The sequence below is a fragment of the Musa acuminata genome, chromosome BXJ1-1, assembly GCF_036884655.1.
Source record: "Musa acuminata AAA Group cultivar baxijiao chromosome BXJ1-1, Cavendish_Baxijiao_AAA, whole genome shotgun sequence".
Lineage (NCBI taxonomy): Eukaryota > Viridiplantae > Streptophyta > Magnoliopsida > Zingiberales > Musaceae > Musa > Musa acuminata.
Genome location: NC_088327.1, coordinates 22,385,622 through 22,404,755, shown reverse-complemented (window position 1 = coordinate 22,404,755; position 19,134 = coordinate 22,385,622). Strand labels below are relative to the sequence as shown.

Genomic DNA, 19,134 nt, shown 5'->3' with positions numbered 1-19,134 from the left:
AATTTAAATGTTTAAATTAGATTTTTACCCTTTATTTTTATATTTTCATTCGTAAAACTAATAAGATTAGAATAAATGATCCAGATATTTTAATTTCATAATTATAAAAATATCAATAGCTAGTAAACTATAATTAACCCTATCATCAAACGTGTTCTTTTGCGTCACTCGTGGATGACATGCATCTATGCACGAATGTATTCTTTTTCCTTTGATCCATTTGACCTAATTTATCTCTTTCTACCCTAATTTACATCTTCTTTTCTAACACCAAGAACAGTAGTTAGCATACTATAGCGGGAAAATAACCGTGAAATAGTCGTCATCAGGAATCACTTTTACCCTATTTTCTGATTTCCAAAGTAATCATTGAAAACATCCTGCCATCGTTTTGCTCAAAAAAACCTAACAGAGAAAGACATGGGAGAGTTCACATAATAGCAGAATAATCGTCATCAGGAATCACTTTTACACTATTTTCTGATTTCCAAAGTAATCATTGAAAACATCCTGCCATCGTTTTGCTCAAAAAAACCTAACAGAGAGACATGGGAGAGTTCATATAATAGCAGAGAGAATTCCTCATCCAATGGAAACCAAAAGTATATTCCCAAGCAGCTCGGATCATTGAAAAGGAAGCTTAAACGTTTGCCTCCTCGGATTTCCTGTTTGATGTAACTACGAGATGGTTGTAAGCTACGAGGAAATGACACACCCAAAGAGATGCATTGTTATTATACGAGGATTGAGGTTAATAAAACATTACAAGAATTTATGGCAAAAAGTGAATAAGATGGATCATTTAATTAGTTTATTGAATTTAAAAGTTCTAATTTTTATTGAACTCTGTTGGTATAGTTCCACTTGCCTTGGTCCGTAGGCTGACACAACTTGTAAAAGCCAACTCATCTCTCTCCCTCTCTCTCTCCTTCCGCACCATGCGACCCCTTTCCTCCGTCACGAGCACCTCCCTCCATGGAATACGGAGCATCCGATGCGCAGCAAATTTGTATTTGATTTGGATTCTTTTTCTCGCCTATACTAACGAGACTCTAATCGATTGAGAGGGAAAATGAAATCTTCGATGGTCTTATCGCGATGCGTCATTTCAATAAACCATCTCAGAAAATTCAAATTGTTATTAATTCGTCCAAAATTAACATTCTTACTGATGATATAAGAAGAATCTTCAGTAGGTTTACTGTACGATATCACATGGATCAAATGTTTCAAAAAGATTTAGAAACCCCATGAATCTCACATAGGTGCGATCTTATTTATCTTCATGAGCAGTGACTAAACTCTTGAGTCTAGCATTGTTAGACTCTATGGGCTACGTCTCGTCTCGAAATATATTTATATTTTTAATATACAATTAAAAAAACATTTGAGTGAATATAAAATTATGAAATACTCTGAATGTTTGATAAATAATAGATAAAAACTATATTTTAGATTTGTATTGACATAAGTATTACTTGATAAAATTATATTTCAAACGTTCATTGAATATTTTATGATAAATTTATCCTTCTAATATTTTAAATATTTATTTAAAAATATATATTTTTTCATTTAAATTAATATGTAAAAAATAAATAAGTATAGTTAATCTTATAAAAAAATGTATGGCCCAAATATATAATAAATAAATAATGCAAAAAAGATAAATAAATATAAATATTTTTAAGAATAAATAAATAAAAATATCATCTTATAGAAAACATGTATCATATTAGTTTTTCACTAAATCATTTTGACAATATTATAATCTTAAACAAGATCATAGGGTACTTTCAAAAATTAAAAAATTGTATTAACATTCTATAAATGTTGAAATGCTTAGCAACATTTGAGGGTTTATAATGCAACATCCAGGTTAGATATAATTTTAAAAAAAATTATCAAATATCAATTCACATTTAAAATATACATTGAGCTGCCAATGCACATTTTAAATATATTCTCAAATACACCCTAAGTCCCTAGCATTATCATATATTTATCGTCTTCTCAATTTTAATTTCTATTCCGATGTTAATGAACACATCATTATTCTCTCTTTTTTTTCCTCAATTAATTTATCTCATCAGTCAAACGGGGGAGGAAAAGTTGAGTTAAAAGATGGGTGGGTAGATATTGAAGACACCGATACAGTCTCAGAGGACAGCCCTGGAGTCGGTAGGAATAGATTCGACGTAGCATAGAGAATAGTAACTGTTCTCTAACAGAAGGAATCGCATTGCAGATGAAGTAGGTAGTAGATAGCATGAGAACATTGTATCATATTAAAACCTATGATTCATTTATTATTTACATTTCCAACCATTCAAAAAAGAATAACATATTTAGAGACCATGATTAAAGGAAAAAAGCAGTGCAACAGATCTTCATGGAATTAGAACTTACGGATTCAACATCATCTAATCACATGGAAAATGTTATAGGAATGTACAATACTACCCAAACATCAAGGCACAGTTTCCTAAACATATCAAGAGCCAGATATAACTTAATAGAACTAATGTTAAGGCTTCACAATCAAGATGCTATATTTCTGATGCTCTTCCCGAGGTGTCATGCTTTCTGCAAGTTGCAACAGAGGCATCATTTGAGGCACAGCACGAGCAATATATGACAACAATAGAGATGCTCTTGCGAAATTGCAAAACCACTTACTTGCATTGGGAGATACAGTTTGAACTCCTGGGGGAGCTCTTCCTCTGAGTAAAGTCGATCCGAGAAGTAAATTCTTCTGAGTCGGCAGTTTGCATGGACCTGCACTCTAAGAGTCTCGACATAATTTGTGCCATATGCCCTTCTCGTTAGATCGGCAAGATTTAGTTGAATGTTGTTCCAACCATCTTCCAATGTAAGAGGCATGGTGCAAATAAATGGCTTTACCCGTGTTACAGACTGCATCACCAAAACATTCACAAGTTGGAAAATTTTGTCTTAATTATCTTTCCCATAGATAAATTACACAAGAATCATGTCCTACAACATCCAGTTGATGATCAAAATTTAAAGTTGAAAATTCAGTCAACATACGAGGAACAAAAAGGATAAGGGTGAGAATTGGTAGAATGGTATGGTTAGTCCTTTACGATTTGGATGACCAATGCATGAAGACAGCCTCTTTACTAACAAGGGTAAGATGCATCGGCCCTCCCTAGACCTGTGTTGGTGAGAGATTTATTCACCCATGAGAGAAGAATGCTAAAGACTTAAAGCTCAATCTACAAGTCCTATGGAACTTTTTGATAGATTTCGTACTTGAATGTATCTCCATGTATCAAGGAGATATACGAACAAAAAGGCAAGAAAACAAAAATAAGGATTTTGTGCTACAGGATCAGTCCCCTTCTTCATGCATTAATAATAGTCAGCAAATCCTACCTCCAGTTGACTAACTGAAAGTATACCGTTGTCAACACCATCTCATGCACAAAAAGAAACTAGGACTTGTTTAGAACAAGGTACTAACTTGAAAGAATTTGGGCATCCAAAGAGATGAATTTAAAATCATGTTGATAGCACAACCATGAAAAACCCTAAGTACGCCAGAGTAATCTCAGCAACTATATTAGTGGGAAACGCACAAAATTTTCTGGACCAATCCGACCAAACTGATCAGTCAGGTCCCTTTTAATGTTTTTTGCATCACTGTGGCTGATCAAAAATCACTTAACAGCATTTACATCCTTTTCAGGCTCAGTCCAGGCAATGTGATGCAGGGAATGAAAGAGGGGAGGAAAATAAAAGCCATCGTTGGCTCTCACCTCCCATTCATCTTCTGTCCCATCTTTGACTTCAAGCAAAGAAATATTCATTAAGGTAGGACAAAGTTAGGAAAAACAGAGATCTAATACCAAAATGGGCAAGAACAGATGTAAGCTTTTTATGGAATTCTAAGCTTGCTAATCACTTGAGAACTAGAAAACATGCTCATACAAAATTAATTTCAGGCTCATACTTGTCAAATCAACGAAACATGTCGGTGTAAGTTTTACAAAATGGGCAAGCACTCTCACCTCCCTGAAGTTGTTCATTGTTTTCCATTTACCGTTATCCTTCTAGACATAAACAAACCGTCTGGATCTTCATGGACTATGATTGTCATTGGGTGATTATGATATTGTTCTGCAGTCCACACTCCAACTCTCTATGGTTATATATTGGGAATGTAAGACCTCCTAACCTAACCAACATCATCAATATATGCATTATTATCTATCCCACTGTCATCTCCATGAATCTCACAAAGAGAAAAGTCTAAGTAAGAAGTCTTGTAATTCAAATCAACACAAAACTAGAGCTAATCAGTATAGATCTAGTTTAGATATATGTGGATCTAGCCTACATCTATGTCAATTTCAATCAGATTTGTGACCTTGGTCAGATCCAAACAATGCATTTGGATCCAGATCTGAAAAGATCTCAACTAAATCTGAACAAATCTTGGCCAAAGCCAAGCAGATCTGACCTACAATGAGATAGATCTACATTAATATACAAAACTTCAACAGTCTTTTATGAGAGGGAAATGCATATATTTAGAATAAAAGCGACAATGTAACCATGAAATCATAGTGATTTAAAAAGCGCTAGGCGCCAAAAGGCGCCAAGGTCCAAAAACGTCCGAGGCGCTAGGCGCTCGCCCGAGCGAAATAAGACGCTAAAATATAAAAATATATAATAAAATTAGTAAATATAATTATTTAAAATTTTAAATAAAAATATGCTATTAAATTAAGAAAATCTAAGATACAAAATCACAATGTCACATTAACAAAAAGTTTCAAATAAATAAAAATTAATAGTATTAAAATCAAAATAATATATTATTAATCTATTAACAGTATTGAAAATTAATTATTTCAAATAAACTTAATAATATTAACAGTATACAGTATACGTATATTGTTAAAAAGAAGTGTAAAGGGGTGCTGAGCCTGCTGACTAAGAAAAGAGGAAGTGGCAGCGGCGAGCGACGAGCGGCGGCAGCGGCAGCGGCGAGTGGCGACAGCGACGAGAGGCGAGCGGTGATAGCGACAGCGACAGCGGCGAGCAGCGGGATCGGGATTGGCAATGGTGAGGGTTAGGGTTTGGTTGTCACTTATATCAGTTTTAGTTGGTTCAACATAGACCGAACCAGACCTAAAATCTTGGTTCGGTCGCCTTGGTTAACCCGGGCGCTCGCCCGAAGCGCCCAGCGCCTGGGCTCGAGCGAGCGCCCAAGCGGCGCCTGTTTGAAGCGCGTCGCCTGGGAGATTAGCGAGGCGTTTAGGCCTCGCCTCGCCCGAGCACCTAGGCGAGCACTCGAGCCCCTTTTAAAATCATTGTAAAATCATGATCTTAAGATGGAAAATTTTAAAATCAAAGCTCTTCTAATCAACAAAAAAATGACACAAATTGAATCTGAGCTTTGAATATATCTAATTCAGAGAAAAATGTGGAAGCTTTCTTGAGTTTGAACCTCGATTTGCTAAAGTTCACGAAAGATGGAGGTTTCTAAGTGATATTTAAATAATTAAAAGATTGAGAGAGTTTAAAGAGATATTGAGTGAGAGGACAGTGAATGAGGGAAACTCAAGTGGAAAAGGTTGAGGGGTAGGGACGACTGGGTGACCATATGGTAAGCTTACCATCCTAGCATAGACGATTGTCGCATGGATGCTTTTCCATTGTTTTTGTAAGCCTAGACAGTTCGCATGGCTGTGCAATGATTGCTCGCCATTTTCACATGTTGCAACCTAATTTTTCAAGTCTACGGTACGATGCGAAACATCAGCCATCTCAACACCCTAGAACCACCCTAGTAGCACAGGGCTGGATTGACCTCTAGGATAGTGTTGGGCTCTGATTTGGAAACACAAGCTTGTATGCAAAGTGTGCATAGGCTTGTCGAACACCCAAGCACCCAATTAAGTGATCGTTGATATGTGGCTATCTTTTTTTTTATTCGAAGTCTGTATTTCTTCTTTCCTTCCAAGTGTTTGCTGACTTACTTGAATGTTATGAATTTGAGCGAGATATTGAGACTTGCTTGTTAAAGCCAAAAAAATTATAGAGAAAGAATTGTTATGGTTGAAACGTGCCTCAATATCCTCGAAGCGAGCATAAGGAACTCTATTGAGGCCAACGACGACTCTTTGGGGTAGAGAACTCATAAGAGGAAGCGGATTCTCGGATCGACCTAATGGAGTCTCGAGTCAACTAATTGACGAAAGATACAAAGGAGTCTGTGCAACACCAACTAGATATCGTGACAGATCTCATGGAAAGAAAGATGATACCTAGATGGCTCTACACGTGAGAGGGGGCAACACCCATATTGCTTTGACACAATAGCTAAAAGCACTTGAGCCGCACTACTATTGGGGTGCAAGAAACATAAAGGAGCTCGAGAACTTTTTATGATAAAAAGCAATACTTCAGAGCAACAAGGCTCGATTCTGAGGAGATCAGAGTGACAATTACGACGATGTACCTAAATGGTGATGTGAAACTTTGATGGTGCACCCGAAAGGAAGAAATCCAACAAGGATGGTGTTGGGTGGACACATGGGAAGATTTGAAGCACGAGTTGCAAACTTAGTTCCTGCCTAAGAATACCGAATTTGTGGCACGTCGAAAGTTGAGACAACTCTATCAAACCACCTCCATCAGAGACTATGTAAAGAAGTTTTCAACACTGATACTGGACATATGGGATATGTACCTTCATCAGAGACTATGTAAAGAAGTTTTCAACACTAATACTGGACATATAGGATATGTAGAAATACAAATTGTTAAGCTTGCAATTCAAGAATTTGTCACAAGGGTATCATATTTATAGTCATAAATATGAAATGAAAAATGTACTACCTTATATTAAGCAAACATAAGCTTACAAAAGTCTATTGCTATTGTAAAATGTGAACTTCATTATATAAGGATATTGTTTCTCTTGATTAATTAAAAAGTCCTGACATAACTTTGGTTAATGGATTTAATTATTTTGCTTCTAGGCAATCATATTCTATAAATTACAGTATTAAAGTGAAAAAATGAGATTGGATGCATATATTTGTTATGCGTGGACCTAGTCAGGTCAAGTCAAATATACAAAATATAAGGAATAGATGTGTGGCACATTAGGAGGACATGCCAAAATGTGTAATGATCATGCCACTATACCTAAACTATTCAAACAAGCACCCATATGTTTAGGAAAATGAAAACACTTTTGTCTCTAAGTGGAAGTTAAATAGAATATAGTAAACCATGACTAAGTGGAAGTTAATCAAACAATGAAGAAACAAATGAAATGTTTCACCTATAACGTAAACCAAAGACAAAAAGGTTGATTGCACCATAATGTGACAATCAGATAACTCCAAATACAAGATATAATATCAACTAACTAATAATTTCAGACAAAGAATAAAAAACAGAGAATAAATAGCAAAATTGCACACCTGAAAATTTGAAGCTCTAAAACGGCGGCGAACATTCTTATCATCCAAAATCTGAATCTCAAAGGTAAAATACTTCTTCAGATTTTTTACAATCATAACCAAAAACGGAAGCTTGATACCAAGTGTTGCAGATGGATCAGCAGGACAAGTAATGTAAGTTGACTGCACATTTGAGCCAACTATTTCAAGCACATTTGACTGGATATCGTCATCTTGTAGCCGTCTAACCTGTCCATTGACAACTGCAATGCAAGAGAATCTTATATTTAAAAATTGTTACAGGTGTGCGTTCATGTTAGAGGGCAAAACCACCAGACACCATACTCTTTTAAGAGATTTACTACATAGGTTATATTTTTTTACTTTAAAAGTCAAATACAGTTTAAAGAGATGTAAAGAGTAGCATGTGTACTTGAGAAGACATAAATAGGGAATGTGCAAATTTTAAATCACCCAAAAATGTTAAGAGAACATATGGATGGTCATTTGGCTCTCCAACGGCAATAGTACATACAGTTACATGGATTTAAGTTTTGGACATGTGAAACTCAAAATCAAATATGAGTTACATAGAAAACAAGGATATATATAATCATGAGCAGACTGAACTTATCTATGGAGAATAAATTGAACTGCATAATATGGTAAATCTATAAGAAGTATTTCCTTCTGACCCATCAAGGCATAGGATTCAAGGGAAATATTTCCCTTAGTGCAACAAAAACCATTTATGACAGTGGGCAGACCTACTGGCAGCTGCATCACCCGCATCAAAGACATGATTAGGAGACAGCGTTGGTAGAAGACAGGAGCTAGAAGCCAACAACCTTGACAAGGTATTTACAAGCCATTTTGAACTGGATTTTCAATATCTCACTTTTTTTTTCCTACTTTTGATTCTTAGTGCGAAACGTCAGCACGGCTCACCAGTATCAAATGCACCCTAACATTCACATATTCATGGCTTTTTAAAGGCATTCATTCGTTCCCAAATGGAACACTGGTAAACTGCTTTCATTGTACCAATATTGAATAATACCCAATATAAGTAATCCTTTACATAATTCCAAGACTACCTAAGAAAGTTTTCAATTTTCCACATTCTCACAACATTAGAAAAAGTTCTTATTATTTTTAAAGACCACTAAAATATTAAAACATTTCATCTGCAAAAGTGAAGAACCTGATTATCAATTTGTATCAATTGTATCAATGTCAAGAGAATTATGGCTCAGAGTGTCAGCATGTAGAGTTCCAGAAATGACCAGCATGGTCCATATGTCACTGGAAGGTCCAGAACATAAATCCAGAGTTAAAAAATGATACAAACTTCCATCCAAGGGTGAAACTGTGTCAAACAATATCTGTATGAGTTCACTCTCAATCTGAAAGAGATCAGGTATGCTTATATCAAGCTGCATCAAAAAATATGCACGAGAACTCATATCCATGTGTATCTTTCATATATTAGCATTTGGTGGCCTGCTGGTCAGTCCAATCCCTTTTCACGACCATTTCCAACCATCAGAAGTGAATTTTGATGATTCTAGCTCTAAGAAAAGTGGAACTGCAGTTTTACCAGTGATGCTAATATTTCTATATGCATTACCTACCCCTTCATTACAATTGAGAAATGAGTATTACCTTCTTTGTCCCATATTTGCAAAGGTTTGCTCCTGTAAAAGAAAAAAAAAGTTAAAAAGTTTACGCAAGAAAATTTGCATATTTAAGTATTTAACCAATATTAAGGATAAAATAATCAAGCATGGACTTACCCAAGACTGTAGAGAATAGATAAGAACCCAGATTGGAATGTGTTCTTGAACATATTGTAAAACCAGTTGAGAACAACTACAACTACAAAATGATTATTGATTAAAACCACAGAGAATAACATCAATGAAATTTATGTACGAACTTTAATAGTCATCCATAAAAAGAATTATTGACAAAAAAGTAGATAGATCATCTGTCTTCCATATGTTAAAAGTTCTCATAATTTTCACAGAATAATCTTCAGTTTCACAGTACAAAGACAAATTCATCAGTCTCATGATTGGTAATGTTTCCTTCACATATATAAGTTACATCAGTTGACCATTACCCCAAAAATCTAACCAGACTGAAAATGAACTGAACTAAATCATAGATAATCAAATTAACAACATTCATAAAACTGAAATGAAGAAAGATGTTATTAACTTTTCATCAGACTCTACTAGTTTACTATTGTGCCAGAATAAAGGTTTCTGAAAATCCAAATATGATGTTATGTACTTTCTCATTCTTTTTATTGAGCATTTGATACCTACATGTTCAAAAGAAGAATCCTACTATCTAACTAATATACGTCACTAGATTGGTCTTCGAGGTGTAATTAGGCCAGCAAATAGATAGGACCTGGAGTGAATCAGGGTCAATCTGGATCCCATAAGAAATCTAAAAATGCACCAAACTTGCTGATATCCGATCCACATCCAATCCAATTCCTATCGGCAGTTGTGATAGGGGAGTCGAATCCTGGCAATTAATTAAGTAGTTCGTTTACCATGGATCATAATGAACACCAAGGTCAAACTAGTTGGAGAATTATGTCAAAGAACAAACTCAAACATTAGATTTGGCATCGAACGAGAGCAGTTCTTTTTTTACTCAAATTCAAAAAGGAAAAAAGCCATGACTTAAGAAAGCAATAGACTTAAACATGAGAAGTTATCTTAATACCAACGAAGCTGAAAAAGAAATCAGATACTGAGGTTCCTACTGAAATAGTTACTAAATACTCGTACATGATTGACAAACTGGCTTCCCCTTCTTTTATCTCACCATTCATGTTTTTAATTACGAACAGGACAATGATATTGAAATTATATAAAAAAACACTTGGTTTTATACCCAAAAATTCTACACTGCATAAAACAAACCCAAAAGAAAAAACACGGAAAAGATAAACAAGGAAGAACCTCGATGATTGAAAGCAACGATCCAAAATCCGATGAAATGGTGATGGCAAACCGCCAACAGCCGGCGATTGTGGGAGGTACGGAACGTCCAGAACAACCGGCGATACTGGTCCTTCGTCGCGTGCCTTTTGATGGTGTTGGCGGCGCGCCGGACCGAGGTGACGTCTGGATGGAGAGACAGCAAGTTTCGCCGACCCAAGACAGCGAGACGGGGCGGCCGGGCGGGCGGGCTGGCAGCGAACGAACAGCAGGTTTCCACCTCGACGAGAGGGGTGGTACAGGTGGTCACACAAGGCGCGGATGATTGGGGAAATTTTTTGATCTAGGTTTAGGATCTCTGTTTTGCACCGTTGGAGAATTAAGAAGATCGAGAGGTCATGACGGGGTACGCGTCGACAGTGTGGCGACTCGATTCGGATTCAAATCCAACCGATGAAATAAAACCGATTCGTTTTACTTTTTGAGACGGGTTAGGATTGGGAAACTTAAAGCCGAGCTCCACCTGGATTGGGTTATGGTTGACCCAATTTAACTTGAACCCGAATCTAGCAGACTGGATATCAATTAAATTGTGCTTATGGATTTGAAGTTCGGTATGCCTACGGCCTAAGACAGTGTCAACCGACAATTTATAGAAGTACAGTTTGCCAGAGTCGTGACATATTTTGAGTGATTCTTTTCTCTTTTTTTTTTCGAACACCTGATCTCAGGATAAAACACATTGACCCTTTAAGCACCGAGCTAGTGCATTTGTTGAATCCAAGAAGAAGACGAAATTTAGTACCCTATTATGGTATTGGTGTCACATTCCACAATTTCAATTTTCCTGTAAAGTGACCCATTCTCTTAAATGTGTATCATATGGTCGATATATTAAAGTTAGCCACCTTTCATGTAATAACCAAAGAGACCATACACAAACTTTTATATTCATTGCACAAGTTGCAGTTTTCGCCTTTAACATATCAAATTCTAAATATTATTTCTGTTAAAGCTGTAATTAACAAACAAGAGGGCCATAATACAATAGGAAGCAAGCAACAATGTAAACCAAGGGATAGGACTTCGGAGCGGTATTAAGCTTTAGAGCTTTCGATCACTAGTATTCACCAAGAGCAATGACGGCAAAGTTGAGATAATGGAGCTGACTGTCGATTGATAATAGTCTTTTCAGAAGCAGCACTCTTCCAGTACACAGCAGCAGCAAAGGGCAGCCAGGCTACATCAGGAAGAAAGAACACTATTAGAAATCCAAGCCCGGAAAGTAATAACATTCCAAGGACAAGTAGTTCTGTCCATATTAATGAACAAAAAAGCATCATCTTCACTATTAAATAAAACCTCATAGAAGTAGCTAACTGTTCATTGATCACGTTGCTTAAAGATCTAACTAATGAACCTTACCGTCAATGGGTTGATTCATAAAATCTCATTCTACATCACTGCAACTTCAAGTACACGAGTCAATTCATAAAACTTCATTCTACATTAGTCTCACAGTTGAGCACATGAGGAGTATTGATGTCACAACGTCTAACCCTATATAATACTTTTTATCAAATAATTGTTCAGGTTTTGCCATAACTATATTAGCTGTCGAGAATTGTTTATAGTCTTGTTCACGGTCTTGTCTTTTAAGTTATAACCAATAGTCCAACTCCTTGTGATTTTTGAGATGAGATTCCACTAACAATTACACACATAACTAAGCATTATGAAATGTAAGTACTGAAAGAAAATGCCAATTCATCATCATATCTTTATAGTCAACAACAAAAACAAGAAGCCATGTGTCAATGATTTTGGGTCAACTGAAAAGTTGATAATTATGCCATACGATTTAGATCAAGGAGAAAACCCATGGTTTTGTGGTACCAATGTGTTCAGAAAACTTAAGTGCAATTAGATGAGTGATAACCTGGCATATGCTTTTAGAAGACTCATTAGTTGGTGGTATAGGTAAGCAGATCACAAGAATACCTTGGTTCAGAAATTGGCCATCCACTTGAATGATGTTAGAAATACTGTGACGAAATGGGGATTGAAAAACATGTCTAGTACGATACATTCTTTATTATGGTTGATCACTCAATATCTTAAGGCTTCACTGGTAATAGTAGAGGTGCAGGAAAATGTTAGATGTCATTATCGAGGCATGTATAGGTGTTACAAATAATTGGGCCCAAGAATCTGAGCAATCAAATTATGAGGAAGACATCTTCTTGAAAATTTTGAATATTGTTATTGAGGAAGACATTTTAAAATATCCTTCATAGCAGGTATACTTGATTGCAGTGACACCATTGTAGAAATATTTCAAGGTGGTGAATTACGATGATGACAGAGAGGAGCATCAAAACACTTGTACCAGAATTCCAAAATGCAGTTTATGTAGCACTGTATAGCTTAAAAGTCCTCAATAAGGTTCTATTGCATCAACTTGTGAATTACAATATGCACCAACTCATACTCGAATCATGAAAATAGAGTGGCATATGTGTTTTGTTTATCTTTTTTTATTATTATTTTATAAATATAACACATGGTGGAAGTTAATACAAAATTAATCACTTCTAATTTTACTCAATTATTATTAGATAAACAGATTCATGATTGACCATAAATTCTGCCCCATTACTTAACCTGGCTGTCACAGATATTTCCCCATTCATAATTTAAACTAGACTATATGTTTCTTTCATTGCATTCAAATAATCTATTTGCCCATTTATAATCTAAATTAGATTATGAACTTCTTTATTTTTTTATTAATAATCTATTATTTGTATACTTTGATATAACTGCATGTGCAACCATATAACGCAAAGGCGCTATTTACCACCCCTGCATATTGTTGGTTGCAGCAAATAGGTGCCTTCATGTTGGTGTACATGATGATGCTGATTTTCAGGAAGATTTCATTTCCCACTCGTTTTAATATTAGGTTGGGTATAGATGTGCACAATGATAAAGATGACTAATAACAATGTGTCCATTGTTGACAAAAAATCATTACTGAAGACTTCTGCAGTACCAGTGATTTAAAAAGCGCTAGGCGCCAAAAGGCACCAAGGTCCAAAGACGCCCGAGGCGTTAGGCGCTCGCCCAGGCGCTCGCCCGAGCGAAGCGAGGCGCTAAAATATAAAAATATAAAATATAATTATTTAAAATTTTAAATAAAAATATAAAAATATATAATATAATTAATAAATATAATCACATTAACAGTATAAACCTGTTGACGGAGAAACGAGGAAGCAGCGGCGAGCGGCGGCGGCAGCGGCAACAGCGGCGAGCGACGGCAACGGGAAAGGAAAAGGGAGCGGAAGGCGCGAGCAGCGGGAAGGCTCACGGGAGGGCTCGCAGGAGGCGAGAGGGCTCGCGGGAGGCGCGAGCAGCGGGAGGGCTCGCGGGAGGCGTGAGCAGCGGGAGGGCTCGAGGGAGGCGCGAGCAGCGGGAAGGCTCGCGGGAGGGCTCGCAGGAGACGCGAGCAGCGGGAGGGCTCGCGGGAGGCGCGAGCAGCGGGAAGGCTCGCGGGAGGCGCGAGCAGCGACAGCGGCGAGCAGCGGCAGCGGGAGCAGCGGCAGCAAGCGACGAGATCGCGATCGGGATCGAGAGCGGCAGCGGCAGCAGGTTAGTGTTGGGTTAGGGTTAGGGTTAGGGTTGGGGTTATATCTGTTTAGTTGGTTCGATTGAACCAACTAACAACCGAACCAGGACCGAACCAGACCTAAAATTCTGGTTCGGTCGCCTTGGTTTACCCAGGCGCTCGCCCGAAGCGCCCAGCGCCTGGGCTCGGGCGAGCGCCCAGGCGGCGCCAGTTTGAAGCGCGCCGCCTGGGACATTAGCGAGGCGCTCGGGCCTCGCCTCGCCTCGCCCGAGCGCCTAGGCGAGCGCCCGAGCGCCTTTTGCAATCACTGTGCAGTACATCATGAGAGATTGTAATTAACGATAGAAAATCTATAGTTGAGGATTATCTAGTCATGTGCATTAAAGTTTGGGCCTAAAAGATTGTTTTTGAGAAAATATTTGAACACTTTCATACAACTGATGCATTCAAAGCTGTTTACCAACAATATTTTACCAAAAGCATAACCAAGTGTTAGAAGCAACATTAGGAAATGATGTTGATATGATACATTACAGCATCTGGAATGTGAATATCAAATCTCAATATGATATTTTAATCTATTTGGAGCTAAAACAATGGAACTTCTCAAGAACAAAGTCTAAGGATATATGGATGGAGGATGAGATAAAAGATCTAATTCAAATATAGGCAACAAAATCAGAACAAATGACCCCAAAAGGACAAAACCGATAGAATTAAGAATTAAGTGGCCATAAATATCTAAATTGAGCAAAATAATTGGTTGTGACTCCAGTCCAGGATCTACAAATCAGATAATTCAAGATTGAGACCAACTTTGACAGCATGTTAAGAAGGAAACAAGAGTTTAGCATTATTATACAAAGGACTTGACATGGAATCTAAGGATTTTTAACTTCTGATGAAGATTAACAAAAAAGAAAAAATAAAAAGAAGGATAAAGATTAATCTCACACTCAGATTGTCCCAGATGACACCAACACCTCACACAAAAGAAGAGTTATCATATTTTATGTTAATCTAAAATGTCTTATACAATTATTCACTTCATTAACTTTAACGCATTATTTCTGAGAAAATTTGTAGAGATCAACCAGAATAGATGCTAAAAAATAGGAGCCATCATAACTAATTCAAAAATAATAGGAAGGACATAAACTTAATAGTCTCTGTGGGCAGATAAAAGATGAAGGGCTGAGGTCTAATCAATAGCATGCAGTGCTATTTCGATTTAAGTCATAAGAAGCAGATGATCCAATGTTTTTTGAATTTCCCTGCATAGTTTCTCAACAATTTTCATAAGAAGCAGATGATCCAATGTTTTCTGTATTCCCCTGCATAGTTTCTCAACAATTTTTATTTTCATGAAGGCATACACAGTAACCAGTACAGAGTGGACAGTGTCCTTTAACAAGATCTTTCCCTGATTTAAACAAAACAACCATTTTTTTTTTTCCAGAAGCATTGATACTACACTCTTATTGCATAAACATTCACTGTCAAACTTGTGATACCAATTCCGTTTAATAATTCATGAGATCTGCATAATTATATGAACCAAATATCCATCTTTTCCTCCTAAATATACCAGGATCAAAGAAAGTATCACTCACTCTCAATCGGTTGTCTGATCTATCTACCTCCAAGATATTTTCTCGCTATCTAATCAAAACAAAGTCCTTCAAATTAGTACTCATCAATTCTAAATCTTTAATTATCCAAAACTTAGAACAAATTGGTTTTTCTCCATTTTGAAAATTACCACAACTCCAGCAATTATCGAAGTCAATCCGGAGCCACAAACATTTGATATGTTAAAGAAGAAGCCCAATCAATCTAAGACCTTAGGTACGGGAAATTGGACATCAAAGAAAGGGAAAAAGGGCACGAGATGCACAAGAGCGACGCATACCATCCTTTTAAGAAAGAGAGGCCGGCATCATCATGGCTGTGGTAGTAGGGATGGGATGGTGGAGGCGGAGGAGGCGGAGGGGGAGCGTAGTCCTCATAGAAGTACCCCTGGTACCCAGGAGGGCGCGGTGGAGGATAGCCGCCGGGTGGAGGGTAACCGCCGGGTGGAGGGTAACCGCCGGGTGGAGAGGAAGGCGGAGGGTACGGTGGAGGAGCTCCGTACGGTGGAGGGTAAGGCGGCGAGTACCCTGAAACCAAATCAAGCGAAATTAACCACCGTCATCGTGTCATCTCTTGCACACAAGAATCGAGAGATGAAGGCAAGAAAACCGACCTGGCGGTGGGTAGGCTTCTTGAGGAGGAACTTGCTGGTAGCTCATTCCGATGGCTTTGCGGAGTTGGGAGCAAGTCGGATGGGGTTGGTGCAAGCAGCGGGGGAGGATGGCGACGGTGGGTTGATCTAAAAGTATCCAATGGGCCACTCCGTCGAATTCGGTGCATCACATGATGTTGGTTGGCTGGCATGATGCGATTGGTTGCAGAATTGGATACTTTCTCTTTTGTTTAGGGTCCATAATTGAATAAAAAACCGGCGATTTTTTTTTTCTTGCAGTGCTTTTTTTTTTCCTACAAAGCATCCTAACTTTCAATATAACAAAAAGAACCTTATTTTATTTTTAATATGTTTCTCTTTTGTCAATCTCATTCAATTGAACCATTTTACCCACCTAACACTAAATTCGGTCCAAAAGAAATAATAACTAATGCTATTTATATTAACTATATTAATGGTAAATTAGATATATAAAATTAATCTTGAAATTATAAAACAGTAAAATTATGATAAAATGATAAAATAAAATAAAATTTAAGCTATTAAATATAAAGTAAAAAATAATAATATAATAATATTATATGAGCATTTTAAATAAATAATATTTTTTTCAAAAATAAACAATGAATGCTAAATATTAATTGGACCCAACGTCAAAATAGTTAGACATCAAGTAATATAATATTTGAAACAATTAATTAAAAATAAAGGGTAATAAAAACTTAAAAAATAAAATATAAGTATTATTTATGAATATCTTATGTACTATTTTTCATACTAGAATATCTATTAATATCTTGTGATTTTGATATAATTTTAATTAAAGTAAGTTAAAAACATTGTGACGTAATTCATTCAGAGCCAAAAATATCTAAGTTCATCTAAGACTTAGAAATTGGCTCTACAATTTTGATGTCAAATTTTTTTAAGTTTAAAGTGATTTTTTTTTTGTAGTATCCAAGTTTTTCACACTTGTATAACACACTTAGTATGAAACCAATTGATAGTATTTATGATTTGATCTGCGTTTTGAGTGGCACAAGATGCTTCGATCAGGGAGAGACAATTAAAACAGGAAGAATCATGTTAGGCTAGAGGAAAACATGTCAGAAGATTGGACGTCGCACAAAAGGATCGGTCAACATATCGGCAGAAGGCTTCAGTCTATGGATTCGGGTATCGGGCTAAGAAGAGCGGATATTACGCCAAGGATATCAAAGTTGCGAAGGTCAACTGGCCGATTTGGTAATAGGCCACAAGAGAGGACGATGCGTCGAAGAATCAGACGAAGCGTTGATAGACCAATGACATGTCGGACAACATGATTCATGCTTAGTAATAATTGTCTAGATCAAAGTGTGTTTTATGTGTACAGGATTAACTACGATAGTAAGGCATAAAGCAAAATGAAGTCTCGGAGTCAAGAATGCGATTTCGTTAGGAGTTCGAAAGTTCATCGGAAGTCCGGATGTTTGTCGGAAGTTCTGTCGGAACCAACCGAGAAGTCCAGGAGCTTGCCAAAGAAGCTCGTCAGAGCTCACTAAGAAGATCATCGTGAAGTCCAGGAGCTTGCCGGGAGTCCGCCGGAACATTACCGAGAGATCGTTGGAAGTTCGCCGGAAGATCGCCGAAAGCTCACCGAAAGAAACCAGACTTATTTAGCTTATTGTATGCCTTAAATTTCATAGTTAGCATATAATTATAGTATGATTTGGGAGGTAATTCCATCAACTCTGTTAGGGGCCAACTAGGCCCAAAGTTAGGCTGGTTTGGGTCGGATTCAAGGCCCAACCAGGATGCTGAAAGCCCAACCGACAATGGCACCGTCTGGGAGACAACATCCCAAGAATTTTGGGCAATGGTACCGCCTAGACTAGGCGGTGGTATCACTGGTAGTGAATGCTGCCAGCGGTGGTACCGCCCTTGTCAAGCGGCGATACCGCCCAGTGATAGGCCAACAACAATAGTACCGCCCAATAACTGCGGTGGTATCGCCAGTACCCAGAAAACCTAGGATGAGACTTTTTTAGGCTCCAAGTTTAAATCAACTTGAAGCCTATAAATACTCCTCTCATCCCTGGTTAACATACACAAGCACAGAAAGTTTAAAAGTTAGAAAACGCTGTAGAAAACACTTAAGAAATCCCCTTCTCTAGCTTAAACTTAAAATTCTATTTAGAGAAGAGTGTGTGCTTGTAAAGGTTGTCTCTGTTAGGATCGGAGCGGTACTAAGAGGGGGGGGGAGATGAATTAGTGCAGCAGATTAAAACACATAAGTTTGAAATTGATTTCATAAATGTGTAGAGATTTCGATTCGACAAAGGATGACTTAGCTAAAATAGCTCGAGTAAAGGTAGTCAAGAGTAGGGAGATGAAAACTGAACGATTTGTAGCTAAGTAGAGAAATTGTTCAGAACATTAAACACTCACACATTCAAGGAACACCACGATGTATAGTGGTTCGGTCAAGTGACCTACATCCACTTTCGAAGTCTTCTTCGATGAGGCTCCTAACTTCCACTAGCAAATCACCTTGAAGGGGAAGGACCAAATACCCCTCTTACAATCTTCTTACAAGTGGTTCACACTCTTACAGATTTTTCAAAGAGAAAGAGGGAGGTGAACACTTAAGCTATTGAAAACAAGACTTTACTAGAGCTTTTTCTCACTTTCTAACTTGTCAAAAAGGTGTTATCTCTGTTGAGAATTGAGGGGTATTTATAGGCCTCAAGAAGATTCAAATTTGAGCTCCAAATTTGAATTGCTTTTGGGTTTCCTAGTGCTAGCGGTGCCACCGCCTGTCAGTGGTGGTGCCACCGCCAGTTAGTGTCTGACATTGACAGTGTACTG

The 19,134-nt window shown here is 37.4% G+C and overlaps 2 protein-coding genes across 2 annotated transcripts; both read right to left on the bottom strand.

Annotated features, from left to right (window-relative positions):
• Positions 1–2,361: 2,361 nt before the first annotated feature.
• LOC135677276 (uncharacterized) lies at positions 2,362–10,781 on the bottom strand. Its single transcript, XM_065189419.1, has 6 exons — positions 10,430–10,781; positions 9,242–9,323; positions 9,111–9,142; positions 7,467–7,708; positions 2,680–2,916; positions 2,362–2,586 (listed from the first exon to the last, which is right to left on the bottom strand). Exons 2-6 carry the CDS (start codon positions 9,292–9,294, stop codon positions 2,578–2,580), a joined length of 573 nt encoding a protein of 190 aa, XP_065045491.1. The 5' UTR covers positions 9,295–9,323; positions 10,430–10,781; the 3' UTR covers positions 2,362–2,577.
• Positions 10,782–11,342: 561 nt separating this feature from the next.
• On the bottom strand, positions 11,343–16,444 carry LOC135677274 (protein CYSTEINE-RICH TRANSMEMBRANE MODULE 11-like). The gene is made up of 3 exons (XM_065189411.1): positions 16,285–16,444; positions 15,952–16,198; positions 11,343–11,648 (listed from the first exon to the last, which is right to left on the bottom strand). The coding sequence occupies exons 1-3, from the start codon at positions 16,328–16,330 to the stop codon at positions 11,600–11,602; spliced, it is 342 nt and encodes a 113-aa protein (XP_065045483.1). The 5' UTR covers positions 16,331–16,444; the 3' UTR covers positions 11,343–11,599.
• Positions 16,445–19,134: the final 2,690 nt, after the last annotated feature.

What these genes read in the sequence shown, in the direction of transcription:
- LOC135677274 (XM_065189411.1), bottom strand. Translation starts at nt 16,330, where the DNA reads ATGAGCTACCAGCAAGTTCCTCCTCAAGAAGCCTACCCACCGCCAG. An exon ending in AGAAGCCTACCCACCGCCAG is followed by an intron (nt 16,199 to 16,284) that starts GTCGGTTTTCTT and finishes ATTTGGTTTCAG; the next exon opens with GGTACTCGCCGCCTTACCCT. An exon ending in CTCTCTTTCTTAAAAGGATG is followed by an intron (nt 11,649 to 15,951) that starts GTATGCGTCGCT and finishes TTCCTGATGTAG; the next exon opens with CCTGGCTGCCCTTTGCTGCT.
- LOC135677276 (XM_065189419.1), bottom strand. Translation starts at nt 9,294, where the DNA reads ATGTTCAAGAACACATTCCAATCTGGGTTCTTATCTATTCTCTACAGT. An exon ending in TCTATTCTCTACAGTCTTGG is followed by an intron (nt 9,143 to 9,241) that starts GTAAGTCCATGC and finishes TTTCTTTTACAG; the next exon opens with GAGCAAACCTTTGCAAATAT. An exon ending in GCAAATATGGGACAAAGAAG is followed by an intron (nt 7,709 to 9,110) that starts GTAATACTCATT and finishes CTTGCATTGCAG; the next exon opens with TTGTCAATGGACAGGTTAGA.